The sequence below is a fragment of the Neomonachus schauinslandi genome, chromosome 4 (assembly GCF_002201575.2).
Source record: "Neomonachus schauinslandi chromosome 4, ASM220157v2, whole genome shotgun sequence".
NCBI lineage: Eukaryota > Metazoa > Chordata > Mammalia > Carnivora > Phocidae > Neomonachus > Neomonachus schauinslandi.
This window is the reverse complement of record NC_058406.1, coordinates 21,506,983-21,528,890: the sequence shown is the minus strand read 5'-3', so window position 1 is coordinate 21,528,890 and position 21,908 is coordinate 21,506,983. Positions and strand designations below refer to the sequence as shown.

The following is a 21,908-nucleotide window of genomic DNA, read 5'->3' as shown; positions in this document are numbered from 1 at the left end:
TCAGTGTGACTAAGCAATGCAGGGTTTATTATTGAGTTCATACACCCACCACCAGTAGCAGTGGGAGCGGAACAGGAGAGCAGAAATTGTGTTTATTCCGCTCTGGAGGTGGTGGACTTACTCTCTCATCTCTTTGGGCCTATGTTGATCAGAGCTGTGAATCCCTACATCCCTAAATCCCTGCTATAAGATACAGTGGGAAACCCAAATAAGACAGCCCCTGCCCTCCAGAAGGTTAAAATCTAATTGAAGAAATCTCCAAACTAGTAACCTCAATAAAGGGTGTGTTAGAAGTTCACGGGAAGCAGAGGGCACTTCTGGGTCCTCTCTGTGTGAATGCAAATGTGAGAGAGAGAGACAGTCTTAACGAAGGATGAGGGCTTTGTGGAGGAGGCTTCTTTGGAATGGACCTTTGATGGATGGATTATGTTAGATGGCGATGAGCCAGAAATCATTACATTTGGAGGAAACGAAATGAGCAAAGACACAGGTGAGTGTGGGAAATGGTGAGAAATCCAGTGTAGCCTCAGCAGAGGATTTGCACATGGCAGAGGATTGCTTAAATGATGAACAAGATTACAAAGGTAGTGGGGCCACATGGGGGAGCCCTGCAAAAGCCAAGCTAAGGAGTTAGGGTTCTCTTTGATATCTAGTAAGGAGTCATTGATGAGTTTTGTTCCTTAGGGCTTCAGTTTTTGAGGCACAAACATTATACAAAGGATCCTGACAGCAGCCACAAGAGGGAAGCAGGGAAGATAGTATCTACCCCTTTGGACGTCTAAGGGACTGAAGCTCAAACTCAAAACAGCAAACTGAAAGCCCACCAAAAATCTTGTCGCCACTGTTTTTCCCGCTATACTACAGTATTAAGATTCTTTGGGGTATCACAGAGAGTTGATTCGAACTTGGTTTATAAAAAAAGAAGTTAAAAAAGAAGTTAATTGGTTGGGGTTAATTGGAACTGGGAAGTACAAGAGATGCAAGGCTTCAGGCACTGCTGGATCCAGGAACCCAGTGATATCAGAGCTCATTCTCTTGTTCTCACTAGTTCTCAGATGGAATCTTCCCATATAGTGATGTAATAACATCAACAAATATTTATTGTCTACTCCCTTTGCACCAGGCACTGTTCTAAGCACTTTGTATATATTTTTTTCATTTTATTTATTTATTTATTTATTTTTATTCTTATGTTAATCCCCATACATTACATCATTAGTTTTAGATGAAGTGTTCCATGATTCATTGTTTGTGCATAACACCCAGTGCTCCATGCAGAAAGTGCCCTCCTCAATACCCACCACCAGGCTAACCAATCCTCCCACTCCCCTCCCCTCTAGAACCCTGTTTGTTTTTCAGAGTCCATCGTCTCTCATGGTTCGTCTACCCCTCCGATTTCCACCGCTTAGCACTTTGTATATATTAACTCAGTTATTCCCACAACAGGAGGTAGATACGAGACAAATGTAAAATATTAAGCAACTTGCCCAAGGTCACCCAGCCAGTAAGTGGTGGAGGTGAGATTCAAACTGACCTTTCATAGATGGCCACCAGCATCCTGAGGTTTGCGTCGTCCTAAGAACAAACAAATGAACACAGTCTGCCCAGCACAGCCATATCCATCTGCTAGCAGGACTCCGACTGACCCTGCCTGGGTCTTTGCTCATCCATGAGCCCCGTCATTTCCAGCACTGTCACCACAAGCATCTTTACTGCAAGCATTTTCGTGGCATAACTAATTGGCCATAAGGCAACTTTGCTGTAAAAGATAAAATCGTGAAAAATAAAAGCAGGACGTTCATTAAAAAGGACATCATGAAACATGAAAAATGAGTAACAAAATTAAAAAGACTTTATTGCAAAATACAAAATGTTGGAATACATTCAAAATGTGTTGTGTAGATCCATAGCAATACTGCACAAATACTGATTTTATTTCGTGATCCACAAAAGGTACCTAAGCGCTTGTCTTCAAAGTCTTTTATTCCTAGTATCATACGATGCTTTTGCTTGTTGATTCGTCTCCTGAATCGGTATCATGCTTTTTTTTTTTTGCTAAAATTTCTTCCTCGCTTAAGAGAAGTATCAGTTTCCAGATACTAGGATGCACGTTTGTAATGCCTTTGTATTATGTTGTGAAAGCCTTTTGCACTGTTGTCTGGTTTTGGCATATTGTCACATTTCTGTTGATAGACATTCCTAAGTTCTCTGGGAAATGTGGGCTCAAAACTCCGTGCTACTGTATAGACCATTATGAGGGCTAAGGTTTATACAGTATAAAACGGAAGAGATGTGTCAATGGAGAAATGAAACCAAACTGTCAACCAGTAGATGAAACCAACAAACTGTCAAACCAAACTGTCAACCAGTTATTTTTTTAACTTTTTATGGCAAAATTGCCTTATGGCTAATGAATTATATGACAAAAATGCTTGTGGCAAAGATGCTTATGGCCTAAAACCACCAGGGGCGTGGGGTTGGGCCACTCCAATTGCCCCAGCTGAGTCTCTTGCCCACCCCTGTGGTTCAGAGGATGGGGCTTTGTGGTTGACAGCCTCAGAGGTTAGGAAGGAACAGTGAAAGAAAGGTACCAGGCAGGAAAAAACAGTAACAGAAGTCTCTGAGATCAGAAAAGCTGCCAAGAAGGACGCCTGGGTGGCTCAGTCAGTTAAGCATCCAATTCTTGATTTCAGCTCAGGTCATGATCTTGGGGTGGTGAGATCAAGCCCTGTGTTGGGCTTTGCGCTGGGAATGAAGCCTGCTTGGGATTCTCTCTCTCTCTCTCTCCCTCTGCCCTCCCCCCCTCCAAAAGAAAAGAAAAGTTGCCAAGAATGGCTCCACTCTCTCCTGCAGCCCCACCTGGCAGTGAAAAAGTCCAGCCATCTGAGCAGAGAGCTGCAGGATTCACTGTATCAAGAGGGACTGGTGCTTTGCGCCAGCCCCTGTCAGACACAGTCTCTGCCCTCAAAATGTTCTTGGCTGGGGATGGAGAACCCAGGAACAGAAAAAGAACACTTAGCACAATACAATCTAGTAAGCGCTGTAAAGAGAGGGTGGACACAAAGGCAAGAGTCCCCTGTCTTGGGAAGCATGAGAAGAGGCTTCCCAAAGAAGTGGTGCTGAACTCAGCACCCCGTGGGCTAGGTGAGGAAGGGCTTCCAGGCAGGGAGTGCAGCGTGTGCAAAGGTGCGGCTGTGGGAAAAGGCATGGCACGGTCAGAACTGCAGGGGTGTGGCTGGGTCACGGCTGGCCTGAGGGAGACACCAGATGAGGCTGTAGAGGTAGGCGGGGGCCCAGTCATGGAGGGCACACATCTAGGGTCAGAGAGAGCCCGAGGAAGAGTTCAGAAGCATGAGTGGACCAGACTTGGGCAGTGCAGAGAATGCTCTGGAAAGGCAGAGGTTGGAGGCAGGAAGCCAGTAAGGAGGTGGCTAAACAGTTCAGGCTGCACATGAGAAGGGTCTGAACAAGGCAGTGCCATAGGGCCTGAGAAGACAGGATGGAGTTAGAAGCTAAAGGAACAGAAGTCGGTCACTAGATTTGGAGAGAAGAATGAGGGGCATCTGCCAGGGGTGCAGGTAATCACACAGGTGGAGGAGGTGGGTGTCAGCCAGAACGGGGATTTCTCCCTGGACAAAAGGTCAGTCTTTCCCACCAGGTGCATGCCAGTCAAAGAACATGAGGATTTTATAATGTCTGGGACTGTCATCAACTCCATTTAGTTGGCAAGCATTTTGTGAGCCCCTGCCGTGTGTGGAGCTCTGGCACACGGCAGCGAACAGACGTGGTCTTTCTTCTGGTGAAGGCTGCAGATTAGTAAGAGTGGCAGTCATTAAACAGAGCAGTCCTCAACTGGCCAGACCTTGATCATCCTTCATGGTGCTGAGCTGTGCCCATAGCCAGCATTTCCCCACATGCAGCCAGTCCCCAGGGAGACCAGGCCAGAGAATGTGCGGACTGACTTTCTCATCGGAAACGCTCAAAACCCTCCCGAGGCAGCACGGGGCGGGAGCAAGAGCATCAGCCTGGGAATCTCGTTCCATCCCCGTGGGTGATCTTGTTGAAGCCACAGCTACTTTGAGCCTCAGTGTCCTGATCTCTACAATGCAGCTAACAGTCATTGCCTGGCATATCCCAACTCACTCGTACAGCTCAACTGAGGGAAGACACACAAGAATTTTGACAAATTAAATTTCCATACGCATGAGATCAGGGTCAGCAAACTTTATTTTAAAGGGCCAATTGTAAATATTTTTGGGTTTGCAGGCCACACTGCCTCTACTCAGCTCTGCCATCCTAAACAGCCATGGACAATACATAAGAAGTGGGCATGACTGTGTTTCGATAAAACTTGGTTTACAAAAACAGGTGGTGAACCAGGTTTGGCCCATGGCATAGTTTGCCGACCCCTGCATTGGGTGGTAGAGATGGTTAAGGGCCAGTTGCACAGGAGTGAGGAACAGGAGTCCTGAGAACTAGGACATGGGACTTAGGATCAGTAAAGGAAACCAAGGGACATTCCACATCTACTGTGTACTAGGCACAGTGATCATCTGTACAAATGTCATTGTGTTTAATCTTCACACTATGACATGAGTGTCAAAAAAGGTGCAGTGATAATTCTAAGCCACACAAATCATGAATGGCAGAGCCGGGATTTTAAAACAGGTCCCCCACTCTAGGATCTAAGGGTTTCTACTTTAAAACCCTGAAAGCCCTTTGGGCTGACCTTGGGCGCTACCCCCATCCCACCCAGGTTCTCTTGAGAAGAGGATTAGGGACTGCCATGCCCCAGAAATTCATGTCAAAGGCTGGATTTGCATTGTGGTGCCATCAAGGGGAATTAGAAAACACCCCTGATTTCATGCATAGAAGGCCCTACAGTAAGTGTCTGGCTCAGAGTAGATACGGTACATGTTGGCTAAGGTGAATGGGGGCCATGATTATGAAGATGGCAATGAAGATTTGAAGACCAGGCTGGGTGGAGCCCAGAGAATGCCCAGGTACCTCCTAGATTCCAAAGGAACCCTTCAGTTTTTCAATGTCTTGTCTTCTCAGCTACAGATCTACTCTGGAACTGACATAGCCCTTAATAAAGTATGTTCCTACCTCCTGTCTCTACTACCTGGTCCCTGAAGCCCACATTGTCTCTCCCCTCCTACAGCACAATTACTAGTTGCGTAGGCTGTCACCTCCTCTCCATACCTGACCATGTGGTGCCAGGGTACAGTTTGAATCCCAGCACACTCCGGAGCTTTGGAGGCATAGGCCAAGACCCCTGAGACCCACAGCCACCAGACACTGAGCCAGCAAGGCTCTAGATAGTTTCTCTATTGACCTAGTGCGTATGTGGTGGAGCCAAGGCTTGAATCTGTGTCCTCCTCACCTCTGCTTTATACAGGATCCCTCCTGCATGGGTGAGCACCTGTCAGATGGCAGGTTGTAACCCATTAGCAAAATCGATCTAGGGGGTTGCAAACAGCATTTTTTTTTTTTTTTTACTAAAATCAGAATAGAATCACGCATCACATATAGTAGGGTAAATATTGTTCCATGAAACTTTGGTTTCTGTTATATGTATGTGTACATATTTATATATGCGAATGTACTGAGTGACACCATAACTCATGGTTACTCCAGGTCAGGATTGTGAAAGTCTGGGTGACATTCCTCTAGCCCAAGCCACTTCAGCCATGGCCCAAGCCGGTCTTCCCATCACTCTCTGCCCTGCAGTGTCTATCCTCCCAGGTCCTTCTTCTGTCTGTCCTGCCTCAGAGCCTCTGCGTATGCTTTTTCCTCTCGCTAGAATGTTCTGGATGTACTCTTTGAGTGGCTGGTATCTGTATCCTTTAAATCTTGGCCTGCACCTCCCCAGAAAAGCTGTCCCTGACCCCCATCTCAAATAATTCTCCTCAGTGTTACTTTCTGCCTCTATAATTTGTAGTTACTGTATCTGCTTGTCTGGTTTTTATGTGTTCTCCACTGGAATAAAACTCCATGAAAGGCTGGAACGCATCTGTGCTGTTCAAGCACCTGGCTCACAGTAGGTGCACGGTATCTGCAGATGGAAGGGGTAGCCCAGATTGGCCAGGAGACTTAGGGCAAGTCACTTTCTTGGTTTCCCGCCCTGTTGAATGAGGAGGTTAAACTCAATGCCCTGAGAGCCTTCTCAACACTGATGTTTTACAATTCTTTTGTCTGCAACTGGAATGTGGGCTGGAGGTTAATGATCATTTCTCTCCAGTTTACAGGAGTTTGTCATTTCCCTTCTTTCATTTGATTTGTGCAGCAGCTTTTAGAGGAGGCCAGTCAGGCTCTTCTTGCCAGCGTCATTTACATATTAGGGTAACCAGAACTCAGTGACTTAGGAATCTGCTCAACTAGCAGACCAGCAAAACCAGGTCCCAAACCTAGGCCTTTGACTTCTACTTTCATGCTTTTTTACATAATACTACCTAAGTCAACCTGCCCTCGATGAGGAAAAGGAGGACTAAGCAGGAAAATGGGGGCTTTCGCAGCTTCCCTTACCCATGTCATGATGTTACTCAGAGCCCAGTAGTTTCAGATCCTTAGCCACCTGCTGGGCGACATGAGCTACGTCTAATGGTAACTAATATGGGAATAACAAAATCTACCTTATATAACTATCATGAAGATTCACAGAGATTCAAAAGGACTTCAAGATCTTCTTTTTTCTCTAAGTGGTACTTGAAGGCTGACGTCTTAGGCGCCCATTTACTGAGGAGGGTGATGTGGGGCCAGGTGCGGAGAGGGATCCTGTCTCACTAGCCTGGACTCATCCCCTGACTCAGGAACCTGGCAGACCGAGGCTGTGTTCAGTGAGGAAGCACTGATCAGCATTCCGAGTGACCTCCCTCTTCAGAGTGCTGCCACCCTGAGTGTCAATCCCTGCACGGCCTACAGGATGTTGATGGACTTTGAGCAGCTGCAGCCAGGTAGGAGCCCACAGGTGCTGGGAGCAAGCCGGGATCTCCTCACTGGGTTGGGACCCAAGTCCTGACCCCGAGACCATGGGAACTTACCAGTAAGGGGCTGAGAGGAAGACAGGCCCCGAACCTGGGTGAGTGTGTGGTGGTTGCTTTTGCTTTGTTAGCTTGGTTTCTAGAAAACATGCTGAAACCTCATGAGGAGAACACTCTGGATAACCGCTGAAGGATCGCATTCCCTAGAGCTTGGGATGGAATTCTGTCGTTCAGCAGAAACATGGAGCTGTGCTAAGCTCTGGGATACAAAGCCAGACAAGATAGACAGAGTGCCTGTGTTTTCAGTAAAATGCTGAACTTAGTAATTCCACTCAGCATTCATATGACACTTTCCAGTTCACATAAGTGCCTGTACATGCATTAAACCTTCAGAGCAGTGCAGTGAGGTTGGTATCATTGGTGGAGAGCTGAGGCCTCAGGCAGGGAACCTGGGTCTGAACCCCAGCTTCACCTCTCACTGTGAACTGATCTCTTAGATCATCAGATGCATCACCCATAAGGTGGAGAGTAAGGGATTGTGAGGGTTAATGGAGACACTGCAGTGTGACACTCAGCACAGTGCCTGGCACACAGTGCAGTAACCCTGCACTACTTTATTATTCTTCCTGTTCAGAAATGAGGACACTGAGGTCCAGAGAAAGAAATTGCTTACGTGAGATCACTCAGCAAGGAAATGACAAAGCCAGGTGTTCTATTCAGGGTTCCCTGAAAGCAGAGCCTGAGATAAGGACTGAGGGTGGACAGTTCGCAGGGAAGGTGATCCCAGGAAGCAGGAGTGAGGGGATGGGGAGAGCGAGACGGAAGGAAGAAAAGCCAGGGAAGGCTGGTTACTACTGTGGGCGAGCAGGGCTCAGTCTTGCTGGGAGGGGGCCTCTCAAGACCCTCATGGAACCCACAGAGAATGGGCATTCTTCTTCCAGGAACTCCCCTGTCTGTAGCCCCAGATCCCTGCATTTCAGATCACATTTCTGGATAACAGAGCACCTTCCTGGACACAATGGCATCTGAATAATGAGGAGCATCCTGATTGGTACTCCCAGGACTCCTGTCTCATGGGGAGAAAACTGAGGTCATGACCTATCCCATGTTATGGTCTGTTACAGTCAGTGAGAAAGCTGGGACTCACACCAGGTCCATCTCATTGCAGAGTCCATGTTTTCCCCAGCATGCCACGCTGCCTCCCCCATTGGCAGCTTCCAAAGCCAGGCCTGGGCTTTGACCACAGACTACCTGTAGGACCCGGTTTCTGGGGCTGCGGGTTTCTCCAGCACAGCTGTAAACCCGTTTCAAGGCAGTGTGCTTGTACTAAGCAGCACAAAGGGGAAATAAAGCATGGCCGTGCCCTCAGGAAGCTCCAGGCTTCAGGCTCTTGCTAGAAATGGACCTATCCACAACCAAGTGTAAGATTGGGCACACCACCTGCAGAGCACTGGGGAAACACACACAGGGAGGATGGGAAGGAAGCCATGCCTGAGCTGTGCTTCAAAGGGTATGTGGGATTTCAAAACGAAGGAGGAGAGAAAGAGGGAAACATTGCAAACCATGGAAATAACCTAAGCAGAGATTTGAGGACATAAAAATCAGGAGAATAATGAATGATATAAAATCATTTACACAGTGGGGTCTAAATTACGTACAGTGTGGACTCTGAGTTGCCAAGTCCTGGGAGGCACCATGGGTGTTGTGGAATTTTGGGGGGCATTGGGAGAAGAGTAAGTTACAGGTCTGAGAAGGCTCAGCAGCCAGGTCCTGGGTCATTTTGAGCCTGAGGACTCCCCTCTCTTGCCCTATAATAGGATCCCAGGCAGGGAGCACTTGACCTGTTACAGGTCTCTAGGGCTTAACTTGGATTTCTTCCTGGCCTCACAGGAGACTGTGTCATCCAGAATGCGTCCAACAGTGGAGTGGGGCAAGCAGTCATCCAGATCGCCGCGGCCCTGGGCCTGAGGACCGTCAATGTGGTCCGAGACAGGTGTGTGGGGAGACCTGATCCCAGTGCTCGCGACCTGGGCCTTCCCCCCCACCCCCCGGCATCCCTGCAGGCGCCCCCATCTCCACCAGAGGGCGCCCGTGCATAAGCAGTCCTCCTCCGCGGCGGACGCACACCACTGACCGTTGTCAGCTGCCCGAAAGGAGGCCCAGGTGGCCTCTGGCTGTAGGATGAGCGACATCCCAAATGTAAAGGGAGAGCAGGAAGGCGGTGGGCCCGCCCTTGCTGAAGACTTTTTGAGAGTTTTTGAGACTCTTGTGATAACCCATGATCTCAAAGCCCCAGTTCATATTTGGGAATGCCTGAAGCTGTGTTATTCCTACTGTGAACGTCGAACCCAGGGCCCTTTCTCCCCTAGCGTCTGTGTGGCACTTTGAACGGCTCTAACTAGGGATGTGAAGGAGATGGGGTAGGCTTGGCATCTCTGTTTTACAGTGAGGAAACAAGTTTCAGAGAAAGGAAGACACAGCAAGTCAGTAACAGACTTAGCTCCCAGGCTCGTGCTCTTTCCACCATACCATCCAGGTGCCTTAAGTCTCACTGTCAATGAATGTGGCTACATCTGTCATGGAAGTCCAGTCTTTGGAGGAGAACTGACGTTTACTTCCCTTCCCTGTCCCTTCAGTTGTGTTAACAAAAATTACTGTTTGCCTTGGCCAAAGAGGCCCAGAGCCATTCATGGGCTGGAGTGTGTTTGCACAACACCCTGAAGAGCCCCTTGAAAAGCGTGGGGGGTAGGAAATGAAGCTTGTTGTTTTGGTAGACAAAGTCAGGACGTGAAATGTCTTCTCCCTGGGCCAGATGGTTTCTCGCACCTTTGAACTGGCAACGACTGTAGAAATCACCCCATAATACGACTGAGGGAACCAAGGCCTGGAGGTGTTGGGAGTGTGATGAAATCAGGTAGCCAGCCCCTACAAAAGGCCTGGCTTACACTCAATCCCAGCTTCCCACAAAGAGATACTCGTGTTCTCACAGCTGTGGCGGAGGGGTCTTACGAGCCTATGGTAGAGAAAGCCAGTAGGTGTGACCAAGGGCCATGGATTGTGTTTGGTTTCCAGACCTGACCTCCAGAAGCTGACTGACAGACTGAAGAGTCTAGGGGCTGAGCATGTTCTCACAGAAGAGGAGCTAAGAAAGCATGAGATGAAAAACTTCTTTAAGGTACCTAGGATGAGGGGCATTGTGTCTTCATTCCATGCTCATCTCCCTGGAGAAAGCTGACCTGCTAGAAAGGCTGGGACTGGCCCAGCTCCTCTCCAAATCCTCTTTTTGTCTCTTTGTGGAAGAATAAAGTCCATTCCCTCAGCTAGGGGACAGCATGCATTAAGGGCCCAGGTGCTGTGAGGGAGGCAAGAGAGACAAAGTTCAAAAAACCCTGGATGATGTGTAGGTTTGAATATTTGTAGTGCGTCACCTCAGCCCTCACAGCCAATGTGAATCTCTGAGCTGGGAGAGGACCTAGGGAACCTGAGGCACAGGGAGAGAAGAGAAAGTATTTCTGAAGCACCCTCCTTATATTGTATCTGATTAATCCCCACAAAAGTTCTACAAAGTAGGTGCTATCTCTTTTCCAGGTGAGAAAACCAAGACTCAAAACAGATCAAGGATTTCACCAAGGGCAGACAGTTACAAATGGTGGAGTCAGGGCTCTGTGAACTCACAGCCTCTTAACCTTCCAGAACCTCCACCCCCAGCACACCCAGTAGGTGACCAGACCACATCTCAGCCTCCTTCCTCTGAACCCTGGAGTGACCAAACACACACACTCTTTTGAGAACACATGCCTCTTAAGAACGTTTCTGAAACAGGAGATCAACACCTCCAACGTGAGCTGAGTTGTAAGTGCAGAGAAGAGGTGTACTCGGACCTGAAGTCCTTCAAAAAGGAACATAGACGCCCACCATCTGTTCTTTCCCAGAGACAAGTTTTGAACAAAATTCCAAAACAGATAACAGGATTAAGTTGATAAAGCAAAGGTCCTCCTTGGGCCGAGTTTGAAGGCACCAACATCCCATTTTCTTCACCCCCTCCCTCTGACACAGCGCTTGGGCCAGGGGGGCACTGTTTTTAGCAAGCTTCCGGCCCGGCCCCCCCCCGGTGTACAGTGGCAGCTCCCTCACTGCAGGTTCCTTATTTTCCAGGACATGCCCCCGCCGCGGCTCGCTCTCAACTGTGTTGGCGGGAAAAGCTCCACAGAGCTGCTGCGACACTTAGCGTAAGTCCCTCAGCCCTGCAGGCCCAGTTGGCCAGAGCTCTCCAGGCCTGTAGCTGGGAGGACTGTCAAGTGACCGAGTCCCAGTGGCCAGTGCGAGTCCGCATAACCCTGAGCAGGCAACTGGGACCACAGTCCTGTCCTAGTTATGCCGGCACTTCCTTTCCCAACCTCCTCCTCTGCAGATGACCCAGAGAACCGTCCACTTTGTTTCTCCAAGGGACCCCGGAAGGAGAGCTTTCTGTGAGAGGAGAATATTTAAGGATTCATAACCGAGGGGGCATCTTAAGAAGTCCCTTGGTCCTAGCTTGTTAGCTTTTAAATTTCTTACTAGTTTTTATTTATTTATTTATTTATTTTTAAGATTTTATTTATTTATTTGACAGAGAGACACAGCGAGAGAGGGAACACAAGCAGGGGGAGCGGGAGAGGGAGAAGCAGGCCTCCCGTCAAGCAGGGAGCCCGATGCGGGGCTCGATCCCAGGACCCTGAAATCGTGACCTGAGACAAAGGCAGACGCTTAACGACTGAGCCACCCAGGCACCCCTCTTACTAGTTTTTAAAAATAGATTCTAAGTTTAGAGGTAAAATTATGCTCTTACAAAACATTTTGAAAGCATGTACAGGTACAAAGGATGGGGCGCCTGACTGGCTCAGTTGGTGGAGCATGCAACTCTTGACCTCAGGGTTGTAAGTTCAAGCCCCACGTGGGGTGTGGAGATTACTTAAAAAATAAAATCTTTAAAAAAAAAGTACAAAGGAAAAATTAAGCACAAAAGTTACCTATCATCCCACAACCAAGGGGGATAAGCATTGTTGACAATATTAACAGCGCATGTCCTCCCCTTGTTTTCTCTGTTAACATGAATTTCTTGAGCTGAGGGGCGCCTGAAAGGATACTTTCCAACTAAAGCAGGAATCCCCTCAACAACATTAGTTGACACATACTTGCTAGCACTCGCTAGCTACGGGGTACAGAGATGGCTGAGACACTGAGGGAACTCTCTAGAATTCACAGGCTAGATGGGAAGATGGGTCATGTGGTCAAAGAGCTGTGATAGCCATCACTGGGCATTTACCTGTGCACCAGACTGTGCAGAGTGCTTGACTCATCCCTCACTACCACGCGGGCCAGGGATACTGTTCCCATCCCCATTTACCCAAGGCCTGAAAGGGTAATTACCTCACCCCAAGGTCTGGGAAGTGGGAGAGCCAGGCTTAACCCCAAGTTACTGGGAGTCCTGAGCACACCCCCTCTGCCTGAGTCCAGGGGGCCCCGGGGCAGCCTGCCATCCCCACAGCACTCACTGTAGGAGGAGGCCCTGGAGGTGCCAAGTCCCAGCTGTGCTACTTACTATCTGTGGGCCCGTGGGAAGTTAGACAATACAGGAAAAGTGCTCCAGGCCTCCGTCTCCTCGTACAGATTAGTCAGAAGGTTAGTCCGAGGACACTGAGGTGATGCAGAAATCGCTACACAGGTGAGAGGTGGCCTTCAGTTTTCTCATTGTAAAGCCAGAGTGATAGAAGTGCTCCCCTGGGGTTATGGGGAGACTTCACCAAGCCAGTGCACCTGGAAATGCTCAGATCTGTGCCCAGCACCCAGAAAACGCCTAGTGAACGTTAGCCATTCTGATTAGAACAAGTGTAGTACGGGGCGGGGGCGGGGGGGGGGCTTGATCCCCCCAGGAGCTACTTTCTGGAACAGGTGTCAGCTGAAGGGAGCTTAAGACCAAACTACCCACCAGCCTCCCAGACAAAGAATCACCTGCCTCACACCGCAGCTTCTTCCATTCTGTAGTTCACAAAGCACCCCCCACTCACCTGCCATCATCCTTGATCAGCAAACTCCTAAAAGAGCCAGGGAGTGGGGAGGGGAACACAGGTTAAGTTGAGCATGGGAAGTCCTAGCTTATTCATTTTTAAAAAACTATTCAAGCCTCTCCTGTTTAACTGCTGGGGTGGGTGTGGGTGTCAGACGGCAGGGCCTGGCCAGGCCCCTCCTGCAGCGAGAGGGCAGTCGCCCACTGTCCTCTACCCCAGCCATACCATTCCTTATGTGTATAGCCACCTCATCTCGCTGCTCCTTCGAGTAAGCGTGGACAAGTGAAGAGCAGAGGTCTGCACCAATGTCTGCACTGCCTAAGGCCACACATGTAAGAGTGGAGGGTAGCCAGGACTAACCTCGTGGGGCTTGGGCTTTCCTCAGCAGAGCACGCTTCTTTGCAACACTTCATCCAAGCCCAACTGGGTGGTTAGATCAGTGAGTTCCCAACTCTGGCTCAACATCCATGTCATCTGGCAGGGGTGTTTTGTCAGTTGGCTTGAATAGAGATCCTTGCTTCCTGATTTCCTTAGGTCTGGGTCGGACCTCGGAGTCTGCAGTTTTTGAAACCTTCCCAAGGTTTCTAAGAGCAAGATTCAGGGACCAGGGTTGGAATAGAAGTGTTCTGGCAGGTTTGAGAAGGGCTCTGTCTCTGCCTGCACCCACTCTGTTCTCTCTGGACTCTTCAGGCCTGGGGGAACCATGGTGACCTACGGGGGAATGGCCAAGCAGCCCGTCATAGCCTCTGTGGTAAGCTGGTGGGGGAGGCAGGCATGGACACAGTCCTGGACACCATAGTTGTCCAGACCCACAGGTGCCCTTGTCCCTGGACAGGGTGTACCTCAAGGCGCCTGAAATGCTTGCCCTCAGAGCCCCAGTTCATCCTTCTTGTGTCCACAGAGCCAGCTCATTTTTAAGGATCTCAAACTTCGAGGCTTTTGGTTGTCCCAGTGGAAGAAGGACCACAGTCCAGGTGAGTGGATGATGGCCCCATTGCCAAGGGTCACACGAGAGGGCAGTGCCTACTGCAGAAGTGACCCGCCATCCTGAGGCTTGGAGGGGTGATGGGCTCCCCAGTGCCATGACAGGTTAAAGGAAAATAGCCTCTAGCCACAGTTGCAGTCAGCAAATAGGTACTGGGCTCGAGGGAGCTGGTCCTGGGGGTGGCAGCAGTGAGCAAGGCTGCCCCTGGGGAAGACTGCCATGGAAGACAGCCAGGTACAGAGAACAAACTCTGGAGCCAGCCTGCCTGGGTTCAAATCCTGCTCCCACCATCACTGGGGATAGGTTTACCCAGCCTAGCCATGGGACCTGGACAAGTTACTTAACTTCTGTCTCAGTTTAAATATCATAGTTGTCTAGATATTGTTAGCCTTTGATTGAGGAGGAAACTGAGGTTCAGAGTGGTTAGGTAGCTTGCCCAGTCTCCCCACGTAGGGAGTGATGCAGCCACTCGTCTCTTTGACTCCAGAACCTGAGCCAGTACACCATCCTTCCCCTCCTGGAGGACTGGCTGCCCAGAGTGTGACCCCCCCGCCCCACGCTGAGACTGAAGAAGCACATGGAGTCATTCAAGTGAAGGGGAGGAAAGTGGTGGCATCAGTGGCATGTTTCAGGCCGGAAAAGTAGCCTGTGCAAAAGCCCATCATAGAGAGTGGGGACCTAGACAGATAGGTTGTGACCAGATTATGAAAGGCTTTACAACCCTTCTTAAGGAGCTCAGACTCTATCTTAAAGGCAAGGGAAGAGCCACCGAAGCGTCCTAAACAGGGGACATGATTAGATTTGAATGTTGCATGAATTGATGTCTATGAAAAACCACTTCTCATCTTCCTGGACCATAGAGGGGGACAGGCCCTGGGAGGGGATGCTGGGGACCTCAACTTGTGGGGTTCTAAGGGAGTCCTGAGCTCTTTCCCTGGGCAAAGCTCATCAGTTCCACATCAGCTGGCATGCCAGGCACACCCACCCCCTCCCTGTGCCTCTTCTAGCTGCCCTGCCTCAAAGTACGCCTGCCGCTCCCGCCATTCAGGACTCTCGGTTACACCCAAGTCAGGTTCTGTGGGTCTGAGCCCTCTTAGCCACCACTCTGCCTGCCCCTCGGTCCTGGGGCCACTCCCCCACGCTCCTCTGTCCTACCCCCCCCAGGGACCAGGCCGCCCCCACAGCCTCCCTATCCCTGGTCAAGCCTGGGCTCTCGAGGCTTTCCTAGCGTTTAGCGTCAGCTCCTGCCACTGGGGGTGGCCCATGGTCTGTCTTGCCATGCCCTGCCGCTGGACCTGTCTGACTTGCTCAACTTCCCACAGCCCAGTTCAAGGAGCTGATCGTCACGCTGTGTGGTCTCATCAGCCGGGGCCAGCTCACAGCCCCCGCCTGCTCCGAGGTCCCACTGCAGGACTACCAGCGTGCCTTGGAAGCCTCAGTGCAGCCCTTCGTGTCTTCAAAGCAGATTCTCACCATGTGCTAATCGCGGAGGAGCTGGAGCAAGGTGGGAGGGGAGATGGATCGGCAGGACTGGTTTCTGGCGCCTCTGTCAGGGCCCTCTCAGCCTTCCCCAGGCTGCCCTCTCCTCACTGTCACTTCCGACTGGGAGGGTCGTGAAGCCAGCTAAGGCTTTCCCCAGGGCCAGCCCCAGGGTATCTAATAAAGTGAACTTCCTAAAAACACATACATACAAACCCATAGAAGTCATCCCTGGCAAGAAGGACCCTCATTGTGCACCTGCCATTCCCCAGCACTAAGAAGACCCCTTGCCCGTCCTCTACATGTCCCCCAGTGATGATTTCCTGACGACCCTGAAACAAAGCAAGGGTAGGCACTGGCAGGTACAAAAGCCAGTAGGATGCAGTCTCCACCCTCAGGCTCTCCACAGGGGAGCAAAAAGGAACGTTTGACTCATTCTGTGTAGTATGTGGCTCAGTCTGGGGCAGGAGGAGGATCAGCTACATGGGAGAGTGAATGCCAGGCTGAGGAGCCAAGGAAATGGGGTCTCAGCTGGCTGGACCACCCTATGGAATGCCTGTTCTAACTGGGGAGATGGTTGTTAACACCAGTGCTTCTCAGCCTGAAGTCATTTTACCCCCAGGGGACGTTTAACAGTGTCTGGAGACATTTTTCATCATAAGTGAGAGGATGCTATTGGCATCTAGTGGGTAGAGGTCAGTGATGCTGCTCAAACATCCTGTGGTGCACAGAACAGCCTTCCTCAACATAGAATTACCCAGCCCAGAATGTCCATCGTGCCTGGGTTGGGAAAACCAGCATTAAGCTAAGAGTCCCAAAACAACTGCCATGGTGATTCATGGGCTTAAACATGTGGAAGTGCTCTGAGGCCATCACTGATCAGGGGCTTGTCCTAGGCCTGTGGTCAGGGGAACCTTCCTGACATGAAGCTTAAAAGTGGGCTCTGAAAATGAATAGTTTTATTCAGACAAAAAGAGTTTGACATTATGTGACTTTTTGGTGTTTGCCTAATGAGCTGCTCACCCAGAGCAAAAAACTAGAGACTTTGGAATGTATTTACTGGATACCTAGTATGTGCCTAAGGCTAGGGATGCTGGTGGTGGGGGAGGGGAGCCTGGCCTTCTAGTTCCTTAGCCCAGAGCAGGGGACAGACCTTCCCAGTATACTAATGAGGCCACTGACTCAGGTGTTCAGAGGGCCATGGGGACATAGCAGTTCTGCCTGAGGGTTTGAAGGAAGGCTTCATGGAGGAGGTGTCATCCACAGCAAATCTTGAAGGCCAAGCAGGAAAGCATGTACCAAGCAAAACCAACAGCACATGTGAGAATTTGGAGGGCTGGGAGCCTGGCTCTACTGCCTGAGACGGGAGAGTGTGAGGACTGAGGTGGGAGCTGTGAGCAGAGGTCAGAGCAAGAAGATTCGAGAAGTCAGCACTTACCTTTCAGAGCGGGGGAGGCACAGAGGGATTTTCAGCAGCAGAGTGATGTGGGAAAACTGGCTCAGAAAGCCAGAGTGCACTCAGGCTTAGCTGCACGAAAACATGTACGCAGGCCCCCAGCATAATGCTCTTGCCTTTGGGAGCATCTTCTGTGTCCTCTGGAGAAAACGACTTAGCTTCAGCCCAGGGTTGGGGAAGGTCTGCAGGTGTCTTCTGGATAAGAATTGCTACCTTTTGCATCTAGGCTCAAGATCAGCCCCAACCTGCCCAGGTCCCTCCTGTCCCCTGTCCTCTATCCTTGAGGTTAGTGGGACAGCTGACTTGTACCGATGGTCAACATGGGCTAGTGAAAAAAGCCTGAGAGGGTGAGAGAGGCTGCCCAAAGGCTACAGGAGTGAACAGTTAAGTTTAGGTTCTTTGGGGGGAGTCCACAATGTCGGGCTTAGGGGGAGTAATGAGCCTGCAGCCATGGGGAGGGAGCAGCCCCTGGTACAGACTCAGAGGAGGCAGACTGGAAGGAGGAAGGTTCGTAACACCATGGTTAGAGACCCCATGGAGGGATGTGCAAAATGTCCTGAGAACAGTAGCTCTAGGGGTCTGGAGATGACATTTGGGCTGTGCTTTAAAGGATGATTATAGTTTTCTCAGGCAGGGAAGGGAGACAACCATAAACTAAGGGACCAGATTAAGCTAAGTTATAGAAGCAGGACATTTATATTAGAATCTTCTCATTTCCCCCAAATATCCATTCTCTTTCTGAGAATTAATGCTGACAACTTTTAGGTCAGCATATGGTAGGCTGGAATAAACCGTTTTCCTGCCTTCCTTGCAGCAGACAGGTCTGTGCCTTGTCATGCATACAGAGGTGGTAGGTGTCAGTTTCTTAAGAACCTCTTTAAAATATAGCTGGCATCCATCCTGTACCTTTTTCTTCCCTTTCCACCTTCCTCCTGGCTGGGACACAGATCAGATTCCTGGAATTTGCACAGCCATCTTTGACCATGTTAAGAATGGGTCAGTGACAAGATCCAAGAAGCCTGGGTCCTGGTCACCCAGATGCCCCAACTGCCCACCTCAGGATTTGTTTTACATGAGAAAGAAGCTTCTATGTTGTTTAGGTTCCTAGTATTTGGGCTTTCTCTGAACCTAATTATAACTGATACATATTCTCTGATTTAATTTATATTGAAATCATCCAAGCTAAAGCTGAAAAAGTGAATTGTGGCAGTTTAGGATTCCCCAATAAGGAATTTGAACTTTATCCTATCAGCAGTAGGGAACAAAAGATTTCTGAGCCAGAAGATGAGAACTGTGCTTTGGGGGAAAAAAAAAAAAAATTCCTCTGGCAGCAGGTTAGGGGACAGTTGGGAGAAGGGAGGCACTAAAAGAAGAGATAACATCAGAAATTCCCAGGTTTCTGAATTTCAAATAAGGAAAATCCCCTGAAACTTCAAAGACCAAATGGGGATTACCAACATTGCAGAGGCCAGCACAGAGAGGAGACTGTGACAAGACCATAGAAAGAATCGAAGCTCAAATGGATCATCTCTTTGCACACTTTAAAAGTACGGGAGGCTATTTTTCATTTTCAGGCTGAATAATTTCTCTGTAGAGTGGGGACAGCTCTTCAGGCCCACTAAGTAAACAGAATCCTTTTTAAATGGTTGGAGGAGGAACCTTGGGCTCCAGGAGACTGAAAGAAGACAAACAGGCATTACCTCCTAAACCAAAGCTCGAGCACACCTGACGCCCCAAGGCTTCATGACTCTGGTGCTCCCTGATTGGTGTCTTCTGGGAGCATCCACCGTGCAACTACCTACAGCCACTGCCATAATATTGATGACTGCTTTGTGTCTTGGGAGATGAGATAAATAAGCCTGCTCTCCTCAGGGAAAGACTTGAGACCCAGAAGAACGTTCTTGCATTCATCTGTGTGTGGCAGGCATGCCTGTCCTTATGCCTGGAAGTTCTTGACTGCACCTACCAGCCTCATACTTGTTGGTAGGCACTGTGCCCTGGGTAGGACACTGGGCCCAGCCAGAGCAGCTGGAAATGGTAAAGAAGAGACGCAGGCCTGGGGCAGCATCTGCCTGCATTTGCAGGCAGGAAAATCCTGGGAAGACAGCAGAGCTGACCTAAAGGTAAGGAGACGTTCACACTCCCTGAAAGAAAAGTAAGCTTGCCCTATGCCCCTAACCCTTTGCAGTATATAAGCCCTTTTACCCATATCTCCATTTGATTTTTACAACTTCCCTGTATCATTGAGATTTTAATATCATAACTTTACAGAAGAGGAAGACACCAAGAGAGGCGAAGTGAGTTGCTCAAGGTCACAGAGCAGGCAGCAAGCAGATTTGGCACAAGAAGCCAGCTCCCCTGACCCCGTCTGGTCACCCTACCAGTCAATCCTGATTTTTTTTGGCCCCACAATTGGCCTTGTGCTCCCTCTTTGGACTCCTTGATTTTGTTCAGTGATAATTAGCATGTCAATCAGAAGAGAGTTCAAATTTCCCTGAGTCTGTGTCTCATGGGGAGGCAAGAAAAAGGAGAATCAGGAGGGCATTGAAGTAATTCAGGTAAGAGATCATTTGTTTATTCACTTAATATTTTGAACATCCACTATGTGAAAATCACTGTTATAGGTGTTAGGGATACAGTAGGAGACAAAAAACATGGCCCCTGATACCAGGGAGTTTACATTCTAGTAGAAGAGAAAGACCATGAATAAGTGAAGAAATAAACAAGGCAATTACAGAGTGTGGTAGATGCTGTGAAAGAAAAAATACAGTGATATCACAGTGGCGGGATACTTGAGATAAGGAGGATAAGGAAGGTCTGAGGCCTGAATAAGGAGCCAACCATATTGCAAAGGGAACAGCACAGTTAAAAGCCCTGACGTATGAACGATATGACAAGGCCTGCACTAGCTTAGTAAGTGGGAGTGAAGTGGATGGATTTGGCAACATTTAGAAGGAAGAATCGACAGGACAGACTAGATGTGGCGGTTGAAGGTTAACTTTAGCACTTTGCTGGATGGAAGGTGCCACTCCCTGAATTAGGAAGCTCTGAAGGAGGAGCAGGATTTAGAGACAGGCATTTCCCCAATACAGGGCTTTCATTCCCATCTGTGTAACAGGTTGATCAGACTATATGACAACCAAGGTTAGAACCAGTTCTTAAGAATATTATGATCCTCATACTATTAAATTCCAAATGGATCGAAGATTGCAATATAAAAATAAGTCCTGAAAATAACAGAATAAACCATGGGAGGTGTTTTTCTTTTTAAACGTCAAAGTGAGAAAAACTACAACACAAAATCTTGAATCAAAGAAAAATAAAGGATGGATAAATTTGACCCCATAAATATCTTACGTTTTTGCATAGCAGAGAACACTCTGGGCAAAGTCAAAAGTCAAACTGGGAAAAAATATTTGCAACTCAGCTAACAACTGATTTCCCTAATATATAGTGAGCTCCTATGAATCAGTAAGAAAATGGGCAAAGGGGGAGCCTGGGTGGCTCAGTCAGTTAAACATCCGACTCTTGGTTCCAGCTCAGGTCATGATCTGGGGTAGTGAGATAGAGCTGAGTCCTGCATCAGGCTCCGAACTCAGCAGGGAGTCTGCTTGAGATTTTCTCCCTCTGCGCCTCACCGACCCCGCCCCCCCATCGGCTCTTGCATTCTCTCTCTCAAATAAATAACTCTAAAAGAGGGGAGCACCTGGAGCGCTCAGAGTGTTGAATGCCCGACTGACTTTTGGCTCAGGGTCCTGGGATCAAGCCCAGGCTCTGCGCTCAGCAGGGAGTCTGCTTGAGAATTCTGTCTCCCTCTCCATGCCCGCCTCACACGTCCTCTCTCTCTCTCTCAAATAAATAAATCTTTTTAAAATTAAAAAAAAAAATGATTAAAGGATATAAGCAGACACATAAAGTGTCTCTTAAATAAATGAAATGAGGCTCACTCCACTCAAAATAAGATAAATGCAAATTAAACTACCCCAAGATAGCATTTTTCAGCTATCAGATTGACAAAGATCATAAAATTTGATCACATGGTGTTGATGATGAGATGGAGAAACAGGTACTTATGGAAGAGAATTGAGCAATATCTATCCAAACTATACTTGCCCCCTTTGAGCCAACTATCCTACTTCTAGGAATAGATCCTACCTATATGTATATACAACGTTATTCATTGCAGCAGTTATAACAAATAGTTTGAACCTATCTCAATATCCTTCACTAGGGCACTGATTAAATAAATTGTGTATAATGGTATTTTATAAGCCATAAAAATACTCCTGAGGAAGCTCCTTTTGTACTGATGGAATGACTTTCAAAATACAGTAAGCACAAAACTGTACGTATAGTACACTACTATTGCTTTATTTGTGTAAAATGCCTCCCAAAGGACATTTAAGAAACTGGTTACATTGTCTGCCTCTGGGGAGGGTAACGAGGTGGCCAGAGGACAGAGATGGGAAGACTTTTCACTGTATCATTTGAACCAGTTAATGAGTTATCCTTTCAAAATATAATTTTAAGGGGTGCCTGGGTGGGTCAGTCTGTTAAGCGTCTTCCTTCTGCTCAAATCATGATCTCAGGGTCATGGATGGAGCCCTGCCTTGGGCTCCCTGCTCAGCGGGGAGTCTGTTTCCTCCCTCTATCCCTTCACCCACTTGTGCTTCCTCTCTTTCTCTCAAATATTTTTTTAAATAAATATATATATAATTTAAAAAATAAAAACAGCAAACAAAACTCCTTTGTGGTTCTAGGTAAATTGAGTTAGTGAGAGGGGAACCAATATTTGAGTTCCTACCTCGGTCCAGATACTGTTCCAAGCACTATATTCTTCCATATATACTACCCCATTTAGTTACCCAGCTAGTCTATTGAAATGGGATAAATTATTCTAATTTTGCAGTAGAAAATAAACTGACCAAGTAATTTAGTGTCAAGCCTAATCTAGCTCC

The 21,908-nt window shown here is 48.5% G+C and overlaps 1 protein-coding gene across 4 annotated transcripts in view; it reads left to right on the top strand.

The window, feature by feature from the left end:
- MECR (mitochondrial trans-2-enoyl-CoA reductase) overlaps nucleotides 1-15,712 on the top strand; it is a 28,969-nt gene extending 13,257 nt beyond the window's left edge. The window contains exons 4-10 of one of the 4 annotated variants that reach the window (XM_021683631.1): nucleotides 6,813-6,956; nucleotides 8,874-8,976; nucleotides 10,056-10,158; nucleotides 11,139-11,212; nucleotides 13,721-13,781; nucleotides 13,932-14,004; nucleotides 15,338-15,712. In XM_021683631.1, the coding sequence (XP_021539306.1) occupies nucleotides 6,813-6,956; nucleotides 8,874-8,976; nucleotides 10,056-10,158; nucleotides 11,139-11,212; nucleotides 13,721-13,781; nucleotides 13,932-14,004; nucleotides 15,338-15,498 (719 nt within the window). In that variant the 3' untranslated portion in view covers nucleotides 15,499-15,712. Of the gene's footprint in view, nucleotides 1-6,812; nucleotides 6,957-8,873; nucleotides 8,977-10,055; nucleotides 10,159-11,138; nucleotides 11,213-13,720; nucleotides 13,782-13,931; nucleotides 14,005-14,502; nucleotides 14,700-15,337 lie in introns of those variants that run through there. The other 3 variants (XM_044913932.1, XM_044913933.1, XM_044913934.1) reach the window with 3 other exon arrangements.
- Nucleotides 15,713-21,908: the final 6,196 nt, after the last annotated feature.